The sequence below is a fragment of the Eleutherodactylus coqui genome, chromosome 3 (genome assembly GCF_035609145.1).
Source record: "Eleutherodactylus coqui strain aEleCoq1 chromosome 3, aEleCoq1.hap1, whole genome shotgun sequence".
NCBI lineage: Eukaryota > Metazoa > Chordata > Amphibia > Anura > Eleutherodactylidae > Eleutherodactylus > Eleutherodactylus coqui.
In genome coordinates, this window is record NC_089839.1 from 284,202,100 (window position 1) to 284,223,415 (window position 21,316).

General features: G+C 48.9%; 1 protein-coding gene across 1 annotated transcript in view; it reads right to left on the reverse strand.

Annotated features, from left to right (window-relative positions):
• The window catches only part of RNF11 (ring finger protein 11), a 39,642-nt gene extending 22,329 nt beyond the window's left edge, over nucleotides 1-17,313 (reverse strand). Inside the window, exon 1 of the mRNA XM_066597612.1 lies at nucleotides 16,963-17,313. Within this exon, the coding sequence (XP_066453709.1) occupies nucleotides 16,963-17,085 (123 nt within the window). The 5' untranslated portion in view covers nucleotides 17,086-17,313. The remainder of the gene's footprint in view (nucleotides 1-16,962) is intronic.
• Between the last annotated feature and the right edge of the window lie 4,003 nt (nucleotides 17,314-21,316).

A 21,316-nucleotide genomic window follows, 5' to 3' on the forward strand; every position in this document is an offset into this window, starting at 1 on the left:
TTCATCTTTCATGTGATCTTTATCCCAACCTTTCACAGGATGGAGCCTTCGTTTTGTTCTCTCACAAGAGCCTGTGATCAGTGCTGCTCTATGGACGCCTGTACTTCTCTCCAGCCGCTGTAGGTGCTAAGTAACACGCCACGCATATGCACAGGTTGGGAATGAAGAGGGGGGTGCTGTAAGGGTCTCTAGTCCGAAAACAAAAAAATGCCCTCTTCCGTCTCCGAGGGTGCACCGATGACCAGGCGAATCATGACACCACCCCTGTTGGCGCAGACAGCAGTATGACTGGGATGGGCCGGAAATATGATATGTAGACTACTTAGAAATCTCCCCTTTTGGAAAACTACAATCTCATCCCTGCCAAAAAGTGGTCATTCTTGATTGCTTCTGGTGAACGCTTGATCCTATAACCTCTCTCAGGAAACCCCATGTCCTTTGGTTAATCCTCAACCTCTAGTGACCCCCACCACCAGCGATGCATCTAGGTATATGCACATCCACGCGAGGTGTATGGACATTGGCGCAGTCAATGGAAGAGGCTTTGATCCTAGTATAAAGTGGACTTCATTGCACATGCTTCGGACTTGAACTAAATCCAAAACGCACTACAATACAAAATGTTTTCTTTTTACTACATTCGAACCCTTGTTAATGGCAACGTCCCATAGGTCCAGCCAACACTACTCCATCTTTGTCATCCGGGCCGCAGTCCCCATTACCATACCTCCATAACCCGCTGTAGTAGTACTATGGGGATCATTCTTATGTATAAGGCTCCAAGCGCCTTGTCCTTCACGTACCATATGGACGTGAACTCTATAGATCTCCTGTATGTATTCTGACTTGTATTAAGGAGCCGCATGTCAAAAAAACACACAGTATATAGGTGATAGAGGTAGAAATAGGACAACACCATTGCTTCTCAAGGAAGTAGCGGTGACGATGACTAAGTGTCATGTGTGTAAACTGTGCCGGTGGTAGACAGGAAAAGTTCATAAAAGGGTCTTGCCTGTCCGCAGCCTCGATTCTGGAAGGAGGTATAACCGAGTCTGGCGACCGCAGCGCGCACGACTATTACTGCACACGAGTCTGTGCCTCTATTGGAAGGGTTGTACCAGAATCCATAGGATAGGGGATAACTGGCTGATCGGTGGGGGTCTCAGCGGCGATTCTGAGTACGGGGGTCCCGTTTCTCCCGTCCTAATCTCACTGGGCTTGCTGCACCCACCATAGTGCTGCTCCAATCATTTTCAATGGCGCTGCAGAGCGTGCCAAGCACTGGGGTATTTCCGTCATCCCCTTTGAAATGAATGGGGCGTCGGTTGCGCATGCTTGGCCCAGTAGCGACAGGTAGAAGGGGACATGGGACCCCTGTTCTTGGACTCGGTGGGGGTCTCAGCAGTAAGAATCCCACTGATCAGTAAGTTATCCTATGGAAGGGGGAATAACTTGTGATTCTGGCAAAATCGCTTGAAGAAGGTAAACAAGAGAAAAACTAGGCAGGCTTGCAGCAGGATGGCATCATAGGGGGCATAACACCACAAAGGGTACAAGGACAGGGGGTGTGGGTTCTGCAATCACATCCACTTCATGGTCCCTCTGTCGGATAAGAGTACAGCAGTGCTGTGTTACGCCATAGAGGAGTCCTGCCCCGACTTGTAAGGATTTTGCCAAGTCTGTCTTTATGAACAAACGACCACCCCAAGATGTGTAAGTTTCCAGTGTAACAATAGCGGTGATATAATAGCGCCGCCGCAGTCTCGTCTGTCACAAGAAACAGGAGCTCATGGGATTAACAGCAGATAACCTTCCCTGTGAACCTGGCACACAGCGACTCCGGACTGAACAGGAGGTGCAACCTTACCCTACCACCTACCATCCGCTGGTGCCCGCATCGCTGAAGAGCTACTGCGCAAAAGTATTAGGCAGGTGTGGAAAAAATGCTGCAAAGTTTTTTTTTTTTGTTTTTTTTCAAAAACAGAAGACATCTAATTGACTGCAAGTCTTTTTCTACAGCAGGGCCCTGACCCCGTAATGTGCCTTTTACGCACATAGATTCCTGCCCTTTGATAAGCACTGATTAAGGGGATGTGCCGATCTGATAAATGGCCTTATTCAGGAAGCAGACAGCACTGCAGTGGCCAGGCTTGCTATTCCAGACCAAGTTCCCATTCATTACAATGGTAATGTGCCTGCAATACCAAGCCTGACCACTATAGTAAGAATAGCGCTGTGTGCTTCCTCCAAAAATCAGTTCAGTACAGGTGTGCACCAATCTGCTGAGCAGCTGATCAGCAGTGGTCCCACCAACCTACTACTGGAGACTAAAGGCCCATTTAGACCGAATGGTCATTGCTCAAAAGATGTCGCTCAAGCGCCTTTTGAGCAATAATCGTTGTCATTTACAGCGCAAGATGATCGCTCAAGATGAGTGATCACCTTGTGCTGCGAGCGGAGGATGAAGAAGACAAGCGGGGTGTTCCCCGGCTCAGAGTGCCCAGCTGTTATACAGCCCAGCTTGTCTTCTGCATCCAGCTCTTTTCTGCACGGAGTGCCTGGCTGTTATACAGCCGAGCGCTCCGAGCGGGGTATGGAGAACACAGCTGGAGCGCTGTGTTCTTCATACCCAGCCTGTCATCAGGAAGCGGGATAAAGCTGAAACAGTAGTGTCAGCTGTATCCCGCTGTGAATCCCTGATAAGGCTCATCGTTGTCTTTCAGCATGCTGAAAGACAACGATGAGCGACGGCTTAACGAAAACTGTACGATGTCAGTGCAGTTACACACGGCGATTATCGCTCAAAAGATGGCTTTTGAGCGAACATCGTTGTGTCTAAATGGGCCTTTATCCTGAGGATAGGGTGAAAACGAAGAGCCGTCAAATGGCTAAGATATCCTTCAATCATTGACATTGTAGTAGGGGTGTATTAGTTCTATCAAGCCACATTAACATAATTGACCTTCCATTACCCTGTGCTCACATACCTGCTAATTAACAGATAATTGGCTACACCTATATGGGTGTAATTTATGCACTTACACACAAGTATAGCACATGACCTCGTTTTGACGGATTTTCATTTGAAGCCCTCGGATTAGGCCCATCCAATAACGATAATCCATGTGCGAATTTTCCAATGTGCAATCCAAACCCAAAATTGGCGCATCCATTTTTATCTGCATTGTGGATTTAGAATCCAGGCAAAAAAACAAAACAAAACAGACACACGGTATGAACTATGGCACAAATTCTCGCTGAAGTCAACTCAAGTTTTTTACCCCTGGGGTGAATTCCGCAGCGGAGGCATACTGTAATTGACACGTTGCGGATTTGAATTCTGCGCTGCAGGTCCGCTTCCTCGCGGGTTTTGCGCAGGTTATTTCTGCAGCTTGTGGATGACATTTTCAATATCCCACCCCCTTTGCCGCTACTGTAAATGCAGCAAAATTTCCGTGCTGAGGATCAGACCAAAAATTTTGCAGCAAATCCGCCCGGTGTGAGCCCAAGCCTGAGGGCGCATTTACACGGATGATTGCCACATGCAATGTGTGTATTGCGAGATGCACAGAAACTGCATGTTTTTTGTAAATGGGCCCATTTTAGACAGACGATTTTTTTCTTGCAGCGATGGACGCCCATATCACGAGGCCACAACCTTTCCGGGTCAGAGACTCGATATATTTTACTACCCAACTGCATGGCTGCATACCCTTACCTGCGGCCTGACGGCGAGCACCTCCGTCCGACACCCCCTATAAGCCACTGTATCACGATAGATTTCCCCGTTACACCCCGCATCCAGCGAGGCGGTGATATCAGAGGCTACGGCGCACGGTTCAGATAAAACAAACGACTGACATAAAAATAGTAAAATGAGACACTGGAGGCTTAAAAGAAGAAACAAAACGTAAATACCACAACGGCCGCGTCCGCAGCCAACAGTCTAAAAACAGGAAGTGGTAACAATGGATGACATAATTCAGGAGCTTATCGTCCGCCGCATGCGGCCCGCACCAACGCCACCTGCGATCCGGCTTCTTCACCGCTATAAATACCTTCTTCCTACAACGCATCTCACTTTGGCGCTACACGTAAAAGTCATTGTGGTTCCAATTTTGTGACCTGGAAGGAGGCAACAAACACATCAGCGAGCGCCCCGTACGCTGCGCCCCACTAACCTACATGTGACGGCAGTACTATCACCGTACAACCTGCCGGTGAACCCACAACCCGCAGAACTGGTTCCCGAGTCATTGCTTCAGGCACGCTAACCAAGTGTTTGTGTATGTGTGTTATAGGTGGTGCTGACCTCACAGGAAGCCGAGGGTGCGAGATAACCGTAATTAGGCTGTTTTTGTAGGTTGGGAAATCAGACCACATATGGAACTTTTAGCACTTGGGCATACCAGGAAAAAAAGATGCAAGCAACAGCACGCGTTTTGGAGCCTTTCACTACCTGAATGTAGTGCGATGCGGGTCAAGGAAAAAATGATCATTTCACTGCGATTTTCATCTGTACAATGTGTTTTTACAATAAAATCATGTTTTCCATCAGATTTACATCCGTGTTTTACTTGCGCGAGGCAAAAATCGCATGCGGTTCAAGTAGCCAAATGCTTTACAAACAGATCACACTTGCATGCAACCTGCAGGGTATGAGAGCGCGATCAGTTTTTCGGAGCGCACCAATAGAAAATGGTCTAAAAGTAGGGCGATTTTCCAAACTCAGACGGCAGGTCCAATGAATGGGTTGTTTTCCCATGGGGGTGCGGTCAATCTCTGAATCAGCCGTCACATCCCCTGTATGAATGCACTCTGAGGCCTCATGTCCACGGCATGCACGGATTTTTGATGCAGATTTCTGCAGCGGATGCACTGCGAGTCATCATTAAATTGTTTTATTGCTTGCGGGAGATCGCAGATTGCGTGGGTCATCTGCACAGAAAAAATCCGCAACCCCACCTGCCAGCCTTTTCCCCACCTCCCCAATTGAGTTTAACCTTCAAATCCGCAATGTATTTGCGATCCGTAAGCTCCCATAGAGATGAATGGAGCACAGCCGCGCGTGATCCACGGTAAAATGGGGCATGCTGCGATTCATTATCCACGCATGGCAAATCAAAAACAAAAATCCACAGGTGTTAAATGAAGTGCGGACGACCAATGCTTCCCTTATGGGCGGCTTGATTTGCAGATCTCACGAGCAGATTCCGCAAATCAAATCCGCCTGTGGACATTGGGCCTTAGGGTGGCGTCACACAAGTGTATGTGCAAGAACGCTCACCACAGCGCAGTGTATCTGCGCATCAACGAGGTTTGAAGAGTAAAGGAACATTTAGACAAAACGATTAACGCTCAAAAGAGGTCAAATTTTGGGTGATCACCTTGCGCTCCGAGCGGGGGATGCAAAAGACAAGCGGGCCGCTTGTCTTCTGCTTGGAGCGCCCGGCTGGTATACAGCTGAGCGCTCCGAGCGGGGTATCCAGAACCCAGCTGGACCGCTGTGTTCTTCATACCCCGGTTGTTCACAGAGCGATCAGCTGGTCTACAGCTGTGCGCTCCGAGCAGAGTATTAAGAACACAGCTGGACCAGTATTAAGAACACAGCTGGACCGCTGTCGTCTTCATATCCAGCCTGTCATCAGGGAGCGGGATACAACTGAAACAAAAGTATCAGCTGTATCCTGCTGTGAATTCCTGATACAGCTCATTGTTCTTATAGCACGCTGAAAGACAACAATGACCGATGGCTTAACGAAAACACACAACAATTATCGCTCAAAAGACAAATTTTGAGCAAAAATCGTGTCTAAATGGGCCCTAACAATCTGCTAATTGCTCACATATCTGCGCACATTAAGTCATTTTTGCCCCACCAGACCAGTCCACACGCTTATAACACCCTTTCCAATAAATGTAATAGCCAGTTAGGCCTAATAAGAGCCAGCTGTCTTTTTCCTGCATTTTATATGAGGAATTTTCTCAAGTAGGCAATAGCTATTCAACTAGACCAAAGCTCATCTACCAAACCTGTAGGGCGCTATTACACAAGCGCCGTTAACCCCTTTCCAATCCACAGTTTGACGTTTAAAGACATTATGATTTAAGGCTGTAGAACTTTGATGTTGGAAAATGTCTGTCAGGGTTCTGTTACTGTATATTGCCAGCCTCTCTGCTGTCAAAGCCTATCCAACATGTCACCTCATGCAGTACTGGCTTTAGCCAGCATATAGCGCTGTTGCATAACGGCAGAAAAAGAATAACCTCCCTAGGAAAACCAGGATACAAATTGGATTGGAAAGGGTTAATGCCCAGGTAACAGCGCTAACGGTTGGGCTGCACCTAAGCTGGCAGGTTCAGCCTGGCAATTGTCAGGAAACAGTGAGTGCTAGTCCTTGCTTAATAGCACTCTGGCCTCAAATCTAGTGGTAGTTTTGGCCTCCTTCGCAGCACAAAGATGGCCGACTTTCATGGACATTCTATTTTTCTAACCCTGCATATAAAATAAGATTACGGGAGTAGAAAATAAAGATCAGTGTATGACACCAACCGCGTATTACCTGCCCGGCTCCCATTTAATAACGTGTGAGCAGACATATATGAACGAGGCTTGGAGACCCAGACAGACCATGAGGCAATGTGCGTAACCATCCCGTGAATCAGTGTGACTAATACAATGGAGCAGCGCTGATGAATCAGGACAGCCTCGGTCATGAACTGTAAGATGCAATTATTTCCACTGCCGTTAAGTACATAGAAGTCATCCAGATCCTGATTTATGGATTCATCACCAGGCTGCGGTAAATGAGTTCAGAACAAGAGTTTCCTACCCGGTAAGTCGAGAACTAGCACTTTAGGACACGTGAGGCGGTAAGATAAGTCGTGGGCGTGCACAACACGTACCGCAATCTGTTGTGTCATAATACGAGGAAATCTCGGTATCAGCGGGAGGGTGCGGCTCTCCTCAATATTAAGGGATCACATGAATCAAGAATTTAGACTGCGGAGATTTCTGATGTCCGGTGTTTTGATATGAATGGTTTTAGTCGGTGAGATTAACAAGTGAGAGGATTAGGCCTCCACATACCCTCGTTAAACCCTTGTACATAATCCTCGGGAATTTTAGAAAAACCCCTCCATGTACCAGTGAGATTTAAGGATAAGGACGGATAGAAAAGATGAGCAACTTCTAAAAAAAAAGTTTCATTACGTTTAAAGTAGATCTGTAACAGTAAAAGTTTAAAAGAAGTTAAACTTTTCAAAACTCTGCCGACTGCTCTTGGACACCGAGGTCACCTCTACTGTGGGCCAACGTACATCCAAGTTGGGTTGCTTATGGAAAAGCACATGGCTCTCCATAAAGGGGGCAGAAGCCAATATCAAGTGATGTCAAGTACTACATCATATGCATGCGCTATAGAAATGGGATTAGTGTTAAATAAGCCCTCTGAGATGTATGCCTGGCAGCAAGGGGACAGTGGCAGAAGTTTCTTGATCGTGTATATATTCCCTTAAGGGGGCATTTCCATCCACAAGATATGCCATAAGTGTTTGTTAGGTGCAAATCCCAACTCGGGACCACCACCTATCACACGAATAGGGGTCCCTGACTCAATGTCACTGGGGTCCAGCAGTACAGACCATTCAGCTGTCCCCATACTCCCCACCATCAGTAGGCATGGTGTCCAAGCTGCATTCCCATCTCTGCCATGTGTGAGGGATTAGTGTTTAGGATCGGTAGCAACCTGGGCATAAGCAGTCAGAGACAGTGACACATAGGATAAAGTCTTTAGTCCAGGCTTTGCCTGGGTTTATTTCCAAGCAAACAAAAGCAAAATACAGGCCTTAACATCAGGGAAACATAACGTAAATCCTGCTCGTCCGAGCACTTACTATACATGGAGCATCCCTGTCTACACACTGGTAACACAAATGGCTCCTGCACACAGCCAGCCAGGACTCTCAGACCTGCAAAGGTCTCAGCTCTCCCTTCAGGCCCTGTAGGCCCAGGCTTTATAAGGCCTGGTACCAGCCCCACCTGGTACGTGGGAGTGCCCATCCCACCCTTCGCTTTGACCACTCCAGGAAAAGCCGGCCCGGATTATGTGGCTTGGAGCCACTTACTACAACGTGTTAGTGGCTTAATGCTACTAACACTATACTGCCGGCTTCCTCCACCGAGCCCAGGCTGCTTGGTGGCACGTATCTGCCCAAGCGCTCCCCAAAGCAGCATAGGAGAGCATCCTAGGAGAAATATACCTGCCCTCCAGCACCTTGCTGGTCACCGTCTCACACATGTTAGACCGCGATGGACCTATACCTTTAGGACTCATTCACATAGAAGTATTTTCTGTCCGTATTTAGTCCATATTGGGCTTCGGAGTTCTGCACCCGTTGACGGGGAAAATTCTGCGTGTGGATCTGCACCAGAAATCACGGCAAAAACACTTTTTGACACTTTTTTTAAAGGTGGAATTCACTTGGAAAGTTCCACAGTGAATTCCGCCATGTGAACATGCGGCAAAGTGGATGAGATTTTCAAAATCCGCACTAAACCCGTGTCGTAATGGTCATGTGGTACGGAATTTAAAAGAGACCGTTAGCATCTTTTTCGCAGCCCTCACAGAGGCCGCCATAAGGTAGTGCCTGTCACACCGACTACAGTGATACATCTGCTGGATGTATCTGCGAAGGAGTGACCTTCACTACCTTATGCTGCCCTCAGATAGGGGTGCAAAAAGATGGGGACCGTCCCTTTAAATCCGCAGCATGTCAATTTTAGCATTGGATATGCTGCAGAATCCAACTTTTCTGAAGAGGGTTAATTCTGCACCCAAAACCCACATTAAAAACGGCAGCAACATCCGTACCAAATGGCACAGTTATTAACGCAGACCTCCAGCTGCAGATCCACCGTAGGATGTCCTATGCAGAACCCCCGTCCCGTGTGAACAGGCCCTAAAACCCCACGTTTAGCTTCCAGAGCTGATTAGAAACAGACATATTGGAATCCTTTGTCTCCGACAAAGAGTAAAAGGCGCTGACTGTGCATTCCAGCGCATATAGCGATCCCCCGTATGCTTCGCTTGTAAACCCCCCGCCTTTTACTCCTAACAATCAGCCCTGTTCAATGCAAAAGCAAAGCCGATGACACAGCAAACGCTGGGAAAAAAAAAAAATCTAATTTTTTTTTTCTCTCTGCAAATGAATTATCAAAGGTTTTGCTTTAATGCAACATCAGGGGTCGGCGACCGGGCCGCGGCGGCGAGGAAAGTTATGTCTGCCTGGAACGAAAGACGCAGACAGTGAGATCACCATCTTGAGCATAACAAAGGAAGCTCCTCACAAGGACCGGCGGGGCACCCAAACACAGGAGGCATCTGACCCCGGGGGTCACCGCCGCTGACTAATACGTTTGCAGATCCCTAATCAGCCGATCCGGGAAACGCAGAACTTCTGATTAATGAGCCATGAATAAGGACATCGTTAAAGGGGATGGAATAAAAAAAAAAAAACTGCGATGGCTGACAGCGATTTATCGTTCGCACGATGAGGGAGTTCGCTCCTGCAGGCGGATGAATGGTTCCCATTCGCCGTACCAGTGAACGACTGAACGATCAAACGCTCGCCATTTACACAACGATACGGTAAGGAGCGCAGGACGATTTTTAGGGCTGCATCAAGTTGACAAATGAGAAGCGAATGAATTCTCATTCATTGTTCAATCGTAGGCGGTATTTACACTGAATGTTTATCGTTAAAGCGCGACTGACCCGGCGATTTTTGGAATGATGATGGTTGTGTGTAAAAAGGCCTTAATCCGCCGGTAACGTCTACGAGCGATTAGTGACATTCAAAAGCAGCACTTTTTAGCTATTTCGCCTTATTCATAAAGGCGTAAGCGCATTGTGGTCACGCAAGAATGCAGCGTATCGTCACGTCTGAAATAGCTGATGCGGGTTTTTGTGCGTGCAAATACACTGCCTATGAAAAACGTAAGTACGCAGAAGTGTCCATGTATGCACACGTACGCAGTGAATATACAGGCCTTCTACGCACTCGCCGCCTATTTGCGCCGGCGCATTCTCTTTGATGGCCTATAGAAGTGTGTAATATGCACCAAAATAGTACATGCCGAGCGTCACGTGCAAAAACGTGTTCATGTGAATGAATCCACGGAAATCACTGGGTACTGTTCACTGACTATTACGCAAGTAAATATTGCGCACGTAATACGTTGTGGAAATACGCCCGTGTGAATGAGCCTTTAAGCTGTATTCCCATGGCCAAATCTGACATGTAATCCGCGCAGATTCTGTGCCCAATTCCATGAAGTTGAATAAAAGCAGCGCCTGGCAGCGACCCCAACGCGCTTCGCCTTCATTCACTGAATTGATAACCGTTGGGACGACTGTCGGGTGCTTAAGGACCTAGCAGTGGTCCCGTGTGAAGGACCATTACTGATTCAGAGCCACTGAAACCAGAAGAAGTATTCGGGCGGCTTCACTTGAACGTATTTGTGCGCAACACGCAGAGAATAGAACCCATTGACTTCAGAGGGTTGATCCTCAGCACTTCTTGCGCCCCAGGGAGCAAAGGAGTCGGACGTTGAAATTTAACGTCCCTGATCCTTCTTTCCCCAAACATTACCTGCAGGGTCGCTTCCATACACAGCAGAGAGGCGCCGTTAGCAGAGGCATCGGACAATTGACTTCTAATGTGAATGGGGACCTTTAAAAATGGCTGAACACTTTCAGTAGCGGTCAGTCGATGGCTATAGCTTGTGACCACCATATATATTCAGCCGAGCGTGTGAAGAGCAGAACAAGCAGCTGCCAGACACTGAAGGCTGATCTGTCCCGAGGACAAAAGGATCGGGCATATTGAAGTTCAGCATGCCCGACCAGTCATTCCCCAAACTACGGATAGCAGAGGGTCGGGACACCTCCATGAGCTGACCTTCATCCTGTGTGTAGGACTACTTTCAGACTAAGCGTGTGAGAGTTCGACATCGGTGTGAGAAACTGGGACCTATTTTGCACATGTACCCACTTTTGTTTTATGGCCGTGCGAGAAAAAAATACATCACATTGCTGCGCTTGCGATTTGCATGCAAAAAAATATATATATCCATCTATATCTATCCCATTTCTATCTATCCCATCTGCGGGAGAAAACCTGCCTGTGTAAATTGACACATAATAAGTTCTTTTCATGTGAATCTCACAACAATTGCGCGTGAAAATTGCCCATGTGAACGCAGCCTGCGGGCGGCTTTGATTTCTGTATTTTGTGCTCATTTCGGTCCGGGAAAGAAAAAAAAAAACAAAACAAAAAAGCTATTTTTCCACATATCTGCACACTAAAAAGGCCCCCATAGAAGTCAATGGGGGTGCAAATGTGAGTGCGATACACAAGGGGAGTGTGAAAGTGCATAATTGTGCTAGAAAAAGAAAACACATCTAAAACCAATTAGCCATTTCAATTACTGCATTTTTTTTTTTTTTTTGCTGCGAACGAACGAACGAACGAATGAATGAATATGCCATGTGGGGCAAAAAAAATTAAAACACAGTAAAATACACAGATTTGTGTGCAAAAAAGACTCGTATGCGTTCAAGTGAAGCCGGCCCAAGACTGGTTTCGGATAAGTGTGACAAACCAATTTTGGTCCTCAAACGCCGATAGCTGTTCCTGACTGAACCCAATGACCCCCAATCATCATCATCATCAATCCCGACCATAATACTACAGACGGCGTCTTCCATCGAGACGGAGCATAAAAAAGAATGAATTAAAGTGACAACACGCCTATTTTTTTGGCGCTCTTTAACCCCAGCGACAGCCGCTCCCAGGTTATTGCAAGCAGCATAAGCGCCAGCACTTTGTGTAAGTCAGCGCTCCGTCCGGCGGCAGGCGGCCATTCATCACACAGTGAGCAGCTGTTCGCCTTTCGGAGGGAATGTGATGTAGGATATTTACTTTATACATTTACGGCCCACCAGGATTTTACAGTAAAAAGAACATTCGCATTCAGACGGGGAAACAATAAAAGGCGCATTCAGTGACACCGGGCAGCGAGCAGCGGCGACCTCCCCGCTTATCTTATAGTGCTACTGCCATTAATCTTCGTGCACTCGCTGCCAACTGCAGATCTAATTGGGCACAGATCACAACGGGGGAGATTTATTACCGAGAGAGGAGAGGAGACGCCCCAAAGGACCAGACTGGGGGAAGAGACCCGGAATCAGCCTGCCGCTCTGCAGTATGAACCACCCCAAGGCCAGATTCACACGAGTAAATGAGAATTTGCCCCACATTTTTGCACACAACTGCGGTTTTTTTTTGTTTTTTTTTTACTGTACTTTGTCCTGCAGAGCCAAAATTTGCTGCAGATTTCACTCTTTAAATTCAAATTGGAGGGATTAAATCTGCAGTAGAGATGAGCGAACGTGCTCGGCCACGCCCCTTTTTCGCCCGAATACCGCGATTTCCGAGTACTTCAGGCGAAAAAATTTGGGGGGGGCGCCGTGGCGGCACGGGGGGTAGCAGTGGGGAGTGGGGGGGGGGGGGGGGGAAGAGGGAGAGAGAGAGGGCTCCCCCCTGTTCCCCGCTGCTACCCCCCGCACCGCCACGCCTCTCCCCGCCCCCCGGCGCCCCCCGAATCTTTTCACCCGAGTACTGAAGTACTCGAAAATGGCAGTACTCGGGTGCGTAAGTACTCGAAACGAGTACATTCGCTCATCTCTAATCTGCAGACAATCCGTAATATGCGAAGGCAACCTAAAGCCAGCTTCAGGCTAGTGGATTCTGGGCTTTTGTTTCTGCACCCGCAATACAGACAGGTTTTTTGACCCGACCTCAGATCTAAAGAGCTGACCGCTGAGCATCATTGGGAGACCGCAGTTCAGCTGGGACCCTCATCTGTAATAGGGGACAACCATCTGATCAATAGTAGTCCGACTCTTGGGACCCCCACCAATCACCAGAACAGGGGTCCCCAGGTGGATGGAGCGATGGTCACGCACGCTCCCCACTGCTCCATTCATTTAACCGGATTGTTGAAGGTGACCTTTCCACTGAAACGCATGGAGCAGCGCTGTGCACAAACGACCGCCACACCATTCTTTCAGGGAACCCCTTTCTCATGATTTGTGGTGGTCCCAACAGTTGGAGCCCCACGAGATAGTTACTCCTTATCCTGTAAATATGGGTTACTTCTATTAATTGATCAACCCCTTTAAAGAGCTTGTCCAACTGGGTCGCGTCCCATTCCTGTGGCAGCGCCCCCAATCAGGGAGCTGATCTCCAATGGGCGAGCGGCTGTGATCTAGGAGGGGAAGATCCCCATTCAGGACATCTAATAGGCAACCTCATTGTCTGTAGGGTCGGAAGCAGCTGTGCTATATGTACACGGCTTGTACATACATCACATGATCAGATGGGGGCGGACGGCATCCCTGCACCGGTCACCTGCTATCATACTGTCAGTCCGTCTATACCTGGTGCCGACCCGTCTATAACCTGATGTTCTGCAGCTGCTAGAAGCCATCAGTCGGCAAGCTGCAAGGCCAACCTAGTCCTAGTGATGTGCATTAGTGACTTACAAGTCCTCTCTATGGACTGGCACTCGGTGCAGCGCTACGGAATATGTTGGCGCTACAGAAGAAATAGGCTTATTTCCAGGGGATGCAGGTCAGACGAGTCACTTACCCATCAGGCCCGGTCCCTGTTCCTCACGCTGCTCTCCAGAGCCCCGGTTCCTGCAGTCCTCGGCCGACCACACAGGATCACTTCCTGGTTCGGGATACATAAATCCGACCTCCACAAAGCGATGGCTGTGATTGGCTGACCAGAGCTTGGAGAACAGTGGCTCAGCCAATTCATAGATCCCGCCTCCACAGAGCAATGGCTGCGATTGGTTCTTCAAGTGCTGCTCAGGGAAATTATGCATTGCTTGAAGAACCAATCACAGCCATTGCTTCAAGAACCAATCACAGCCATTGCTTCGTGAAGGCGGGATTCATATCCCACAACCAGGAAGTGATCCTGTGCGGACGCCGAGGACTGTGGGAACTGTATTAGGGTTCTGGAGAGCAGCGGGAAAGACCGGGACAGAATCTGTTGGGCAAGTGACTCGACTGACCTGCGTGAAAAGAGCTGCAAAAATGCAGCAGTTGCGTTTTTGGTCCCCTTTTCACACATCGAATGCATTCCTATTGGCTCTTTCATGGACTCTACCTAGGGCTTATTTTCAGGGTCGGGCTTATTTTCAAGCCTCCCCGAAAATCCTGAAAAATCATGCTAGAGCTTATTTTTTGGGAAACACGGTATGACATTTTTACTGGCTGTTCATGCAGGTTCTAATAGGACCTAATGTCTGCCGGCTCAACCCAACCGTCCCGCGACATCTCCGTACGGAGACCACAAGGGCGGCGCAGGCTTGGAAGAGGACTTGCTCGGCTCCTTTGTTTCTTCGGATATGACTAGCGCCAGAAATTACTTGGTCCGGGTTATAGAGTTTGTCAGGGTGTATAAGGGTGCATTTACACGTCGCTGACTTCCTGCTGCAGTTGTCACCCCTTAAAGCGACCCTCCGGGCCTGGAGAAACAAAGATGGCCGCAGCAGCTTCCCTGACGGACTAAACGGCGTGTATAAGACACCACAGCTGCCGTGATTGACCGCTGCTTTCCCCATGCCGTGTCTTAGACTACCACCGCATACTAATGTACCGCCTGCAGAAGCGGTTCGGCCATCTTTGTTTCTCCAGACTCGGAGAGTCACTTTAAATTTGCGCAACCCCATTGGGGACTATTGGTGTGCAAAGGCACAGAAAGCAGCGTGCTGCATTTGTTTAGCGCCGCTGAGATGCTTGCGCAAAACACGGAAATGTGAACAAACCCGCTGCAATCTCCACGAACATCCGCACCAAAACCGTGACAAAAACCACGCTTATATTTGCGCCATTGCTGCAGACCCGCGAGAGATTTAACCCTTTCAGTTATGCATCCCCATCAAAATCTGTGCAAAAAACACAGATTTACCGCTGAAGAAAAGTTTGCACCCTTTTCGGCCGTGTGTGACGCACCCGTAGGCGAATTTAACACGGGCGAGTGCGATATCGGCCCGTGAAACTTAGCCCGCCATCACCTCGCCAACGTGGGATTTCACCGCAGATGCGACGTCGTTTTGTATCAAAACCGCCTCCCTTCCAGGAAGTAGCGGCCATCGACCGCGGCGGAGGATGGCGGAGTTTCTTGTGGAAACCTCCCATGACGTTGCACTTGAGCGCACCCAACATGCCACGCGATGCTGCCGCCAACCCCAGTGGGCGATGCAAGGGCACGCCCAAAGATAGGACATGCTGCCATTTTTCCCCCCGCATCGCTGCGCCATATTTCAGTTCACATTCCCTTGCCGTTAAGTGGGACATAACTTGTTTCCACTAGGCTTCAAAGTACAAAAAAAAAACCCAAAACGGTGTACGGAAATCTTGGACTTGACACGATACGGGCGGCATCCTATCCTTACGGCGTCCCGGGGGCGCGGGAGCATCGCGCAGACTGGTAAGACTGGTTTCACGACTATTTGCGCTAATATTTACATTTTTCTGCCGAGTCATGGGAGATAAACAACAAAATAACGGAAGTGCGGAATGTGGGGCGTGATGAGCACGAATGGCGCCCGACAGAACCCACTGACTATAAGTGGGTTTGTTGGGCATCTGTCGTGCCACCCAGTATCGGACAAAACAGAAAAGATGCGAATGAGGCGGATGCGTGTTCCGTGCAGTTTTTTTTGCGCACGCTGTATTTACACGGGCGACTTTAACCCAAAACTCACAAAAAAGAATAATAATCTTTATTTGTGTCTCGCCAACTTATTCCGCAGAACCCCACGGACTAACGGTTACCGTTACACCGTTTTTGTTTTTTTTTTTACTTGGACAGTCTGAGTTACGTCTTCCCCACACAAGTGCATGTTACCTTGATTGGCGCGCATCATACGCAGTAGATGGCGGTGGTGGGCGCGGACTGTCGGCGCACGGAATGTAATACTTTTATCCAATTTTTTGACGATAAAAACAAGCATTTTAGGGAGGGGGGGGGGGGTTAAAGGACGGGCTGGACTAAGGTGATGCGAATCGATCCGTTTTTAACGCGTATAACCATAGCAGGTTTCTTATGCTCACGAAAAACAGATGGGAGCGGCGCGGGAAAAACCACAACGCCGTACGCAAAATAGGACCGCGGTTCGCAGACAGCAAGCGCCGCGCGTTTACGGCCTTACGTGCGGATTTTAACCATTTTACCGTCTCTACGGCTTCCGTTTTTCACATATACAAAACAAGAAAAACGCACCAAAACCCGACGGACGTCACTTTGTTTTCACCGTTTCCTGGGAAGAAGCGCCAAAGTTCACTGTTTTATCACGCTCCCAAAGACCTTCACGGCTAATTTCGGTGTGCGAATACGGATCGCAAAAGGATATGCGGCGACTAATTATGTGCGATATCAGCAACACGTACGTCCGGATACAGCGAGTTACTGTAAAGGGGTCGTCTACGGCCGCCGAATCCTGCGAGCGGCTGACGGTCACGTACAAAGAACGGCACGAGAACGCCCGGGATCAGTGCGGCGGCGCCAGGCGGGGAGCGGCGAATATCCAGTATTCTAACTTTTTGTTTTACATTTTGGAATCCCTTTTAATGGTCGGTTTGCTGTCCGGACGGCGCGGGCGGGAGGAGCGGCAGCGCGAATACGCCCCTATATAACCAGCGGTGCGCCAATAGCTACACGGGACACGGATTCACGTAGCGCCAATGTCGGCAGCACCCGGGTGGCGCTATATTATACATCTACATATAGAAACATATATACATGGGGGGGTGAGATATATATATATATATATATATATATACCGCCCCCTATAGGAGCCTCCTGTATAGGTGACATTACCTGGTAGGGGGGCGGCGGCTCCTGGTCCCCCTCAGTCCCGTCCCCATAACTAGCCCGATCAGACTGGGATTCGTGCAGCAGGGAGATGTCGTCCGACGTCGGTGACTTCAGGCAGTTCCCCATGTTGTCGCCCCCCGTGGAGTCTCCTCTGGTTACACGGGGTCTCCTGTCCTCACACCTGGGGGCTCCCGACAATGGCTTCTAGCGCCTCTTTGTCCGTAGGGCCTCTTCCCTGTGAGCGGAGCCCCGGGCCGGTCAGCCTCTCCCTCCGCTGCGCTCCGCCGAGCTTCCAGCCGCCATTACTGCTCCCTGCGCTCACAGACACGGCGTGACGTCACCGCCAGCCGGGAGGAGGCCACGCCCCACTGTTTGTGTCTGGGAGGAGGACGGTCACGTGGCCGGGAGCAGGCCCCGCCCCACTGTTTGTGTCTGGGAGGAGGACGGTCACGTGGCGCACCCTTTCGCCGCCGGAGCGGGCTCTTCAGAACAATGGCGGCGCCTGTTTGTGTGTGTGGTGTAGTGTCACCCGTGCAGACAGCACCTCATCTGTTCTGATTAGTGATGCACTTCCTGTGCTGGGCAGTTCAAATAAATCTGTTGTTCTCTCTTATCAGCCATTTCAGGCCCAGTAAAGTGATAGATGAGAGGAAGTGGAAAAATCCCCTCACTGGTCTCCTCTGTACCTCATATATTTCCAGTCCTGTAAACCACCAGAAAATCCTACATAGATATAGAGGAATGACTTTCGTCCTACGTGTTCAAAATGTACATTAGGGCCCGTCCGCACTGTTAGGCCGCGCTCACACGGTTGTAAACGTAAGGCCCCGTGCACACGGACGGATTTGAATTGCGGAATCCGCAATCAGCACCTGCGCCGGAGATTAGCTGTACTAGTCGGCCATAGGAAAGCACGGAGCGTCCTCAGCTCAACACACATGCGGATTTGATTTGCAGATTCCGCGAGCGGAAGAATCGCAGCATGCTCCATTTTAGCGCGAATTCCGTGCAGGCGGGCCACATTGATCTCTATGGAAGCATTAAATTGCGGATTTGTCGGCGGATACTTCTCAGGCATCTTAGAGACCAGGCAGGGCGGTGGGGGAAGGCACCATAGGGCTTGCATTTTTTTTTTTGCCGCGCGTGCCCCCATGTAGGAATGGCATTGAATCCGCGATCTCCCGCAAGCATTTAAAATCATTTACGCAATGACTTGCAGGTCATTCACGGCATAAATCAGCATGCGTAATCCACGCATGCCGTGTGCATGAGGCCTAAAACGCAGCAGGGCTCCTGCAATGTAATTGCGTATGGACGCATGTATATATGCTGCAATAGAGAACATGCGTTCTATTTTACGGTCACAGATGACGCAATTCCAACACGCTAATGTGAGCGGAACCGCAAAAGGCAATATAATTGATTGCCTGCGAGCTACCGCATATCACACGGGCTTACAGCGCCCGCTTGATACGCAATTTCCATACGGTCCTGTGAGCCCGACCTTATATGAGAACTAAGATCATGGCAACAGCCGGTAACCAGGACCCGGAAATAAAACAACAAACTGCGCTAGCATTAAGGCCGCCTGCAGACGGCCGGGTCGGATCCCGCGGCGAGAATTCTTGCAGCGGGATGCGGACGCATGCCCCTGCACAGCCCTGTGGCTCACCCGCTCCCGGCGTCTTCTCTGCTCTGTGGTGTGCCGGCTGCCGCCCAGAGACCCGCACAGTAATAGAGCATGCTGCGATTTGTTTTCTGCGAGTGTTTTCACGCGGACAAATCGCGGCTGTGTGCGTAGGATTGTATTATTTAATGCAAGCGGGCACGAGCAGAAATTCTGCGGGAAATTCCACCGCGGAATTTCCGCCTGTGTGCAGGGGGCCCAAGTCTGGATAAGATCTGGAAAAACAGAGACATGAGCATTGCAACAAAATGCCGGATAGTCATCGCAATCATCTCCCCAAACACAACAAATCGGAGAAAGTTGGACACTGAGGGGGCCTTCACACTTGCGATAGCGCTGCGTTTTTTCAGCGCAAATGTCAATAGGACTTTCTAATGTTAAAAACTAGAGATGAGCGAGCGTACTCGGCCACGCCCCTTTTTCGCCTGAGCGCCGCGATTTTCGAGTACTTCCGTACTCGGGCGAAAAGATTCGGGGGGCGCCGTGGGTGAGTGGGGGGTTGCAGCGGGGAGTGGGGGGAAAGGGCGAGAGAGAGGGCTCCCCCCTGTTCCCCGCTGCTACCCCCGCGCCGCCACGCCTCCCCCCGCTCCCCGAATCTTTTCACCCGAGTACTGAAGTACTCGAAAATCGCGGTGCTCTATCGAGTAATTACTCGAAACGAGTAGGTTCGCTCATCTCTATTAAAAACGCATCGCACAAAAATGGGAAGAATGTGCTTTGCGATTTTTGTGCGATGCGTTTTCAACATTAGAAAGTACTATTGACATTTGCGCCAAAAAAAAAACTTGCGAGCGAATCCACACCCATACGCAATGTTAATTTTGTATGCATTGCGAATTGAACGTAACCATAGAGATCAATGGAGCCCAAATGCGCAGAATCCGCGGTAAAATAGAGCATGCTGCGATTTTTCTTCTGCAGGTTGCTCTGACGGCATATTCTCTGTTTGTCAGCTGTGGATTGGCTTGCGGGTTGGTACCAAGAAGATGGCATGGAAGACTTCACAGCCGCAGACCTATCTGCTCTGCCGGCCGCAGCCTGTCACTCAGCACTGCCACCGGGAGCCGGACTTCACCAGCACAGACATCTCTGCTGTGGCGGCCGCAGCCTGTCACTCAGCGCCAACACCGTGACCCGGCCGTTATAGAAGGCTGGCCGCTACATTATCTGTGGGGCCGGCCTGCAGCCTTGAATGCCAGGGGGGGAGTAACTTCAACGCCGGACACACATCTGTTAGCCAATCCGAATATAGGGGCATGACCGGGGCATTCCCTCGAACTCAGGGCGGCCAACCCATACTTCCGGTAGAGACATATTGCACTAATACCAGGCCATCAATACTTTAACTCAGACGTAGGACAGGACCAGAAACACTCAGCCTCAGGCTGGGCTCGCACAAAAAGTATTAAAACATATTATTTGACATACCCATTGAATATAATTGGTATAAGTTCAAAAGTGCATACTTTTCATTATGTAGGGAACTCCCTTACATTTTTGTACGTGTGTTTTTTTTACCTTATAGTCAACAGAAAATATTACTGTAAAGTTGTATTTTTTCATATGTTTAACATATAAGTATTTTGTTTAAAAAAAAACTTTTGTTTTATTTCTTTAAATCTATAATCTGTGTGTAAATGGGCCTAAAGTGACTGCAGGTTTTTCAGCTTTCTGTGAATATTCACAAAAACATTTGTACAACAGCACCCTCTGCTGGACATAAATAGAATTTACCAAAATGAATACATTTTTTTAGATTTATGACTAAGTGGGTCCCTCCCTGATTAGTAGAATAAAGTAGCAGTGAGTGGCTGTGGCTTGTAGTACTAGTTATTCTAGTGGCTGATAGGTAGGCTGGTGGGACCCCCACCGATTACATTGATGATAGGCTATCATTTTAACATGCCTTTAAAGAGTATCTGCACTTCCTAAAAACTTTTGACATGCCAAAGTTACATATGTCAAAAGTGTTGATCAATGGGGTCTGGTTGCTGAGGCCACTGCCGATTACTGAAATTAGTGCTCACTTGATCACTTTGCCCTTTTGGCTGTCTTCGCTGCCTGTCGGCTCCTCTCAGCAGCTGCAGATGACTATAGAAGTCTATGCATCCGTCTTCAGCTGCTGAGAGGAGCCGTCAGGCAGTGAAGGCAGCCAAAGGGGCATAGAGCTTGGTAGAGCACCGCAGCCCTTTCATTTGAGCGATCAGTGGGGTCTCAGCAGGCTGACCTCCACTGCTCAAAACTTTTTACAGTGGGTTTTGACATGTTAAAAGTTTTTGAAAAATGCAGCTACTTTTTAAATAATTGATTCTAAATACTTGCTGTACATACATATTTACATATAAGATATACCATGAAGGTCTGATAGATGCGGGTCACAACCCCCATAGAAGTGTACTGGAGTTACGTAGTCAGTGTAGGACAGTGAGCTATGCTGTTTCAATAACTCGGGAGCTGCAGAAACAGAGTAGCCTGCTGTGCTTCATTGTTTCCATAACTTCCATTCACTTTAATGTGAGTCATGGAAACAGTGCAAGACAGGCCGCTTGGCTGTTTCTGTAACTCTTGACCATCCCCATCCTCTGCATTCAGCTCCGCATATCCTGTGGCTATGCAATGAAAGTCTTACATAGGAATATCCCTGGAGGGAGTTAACAAATAGCAACAGGC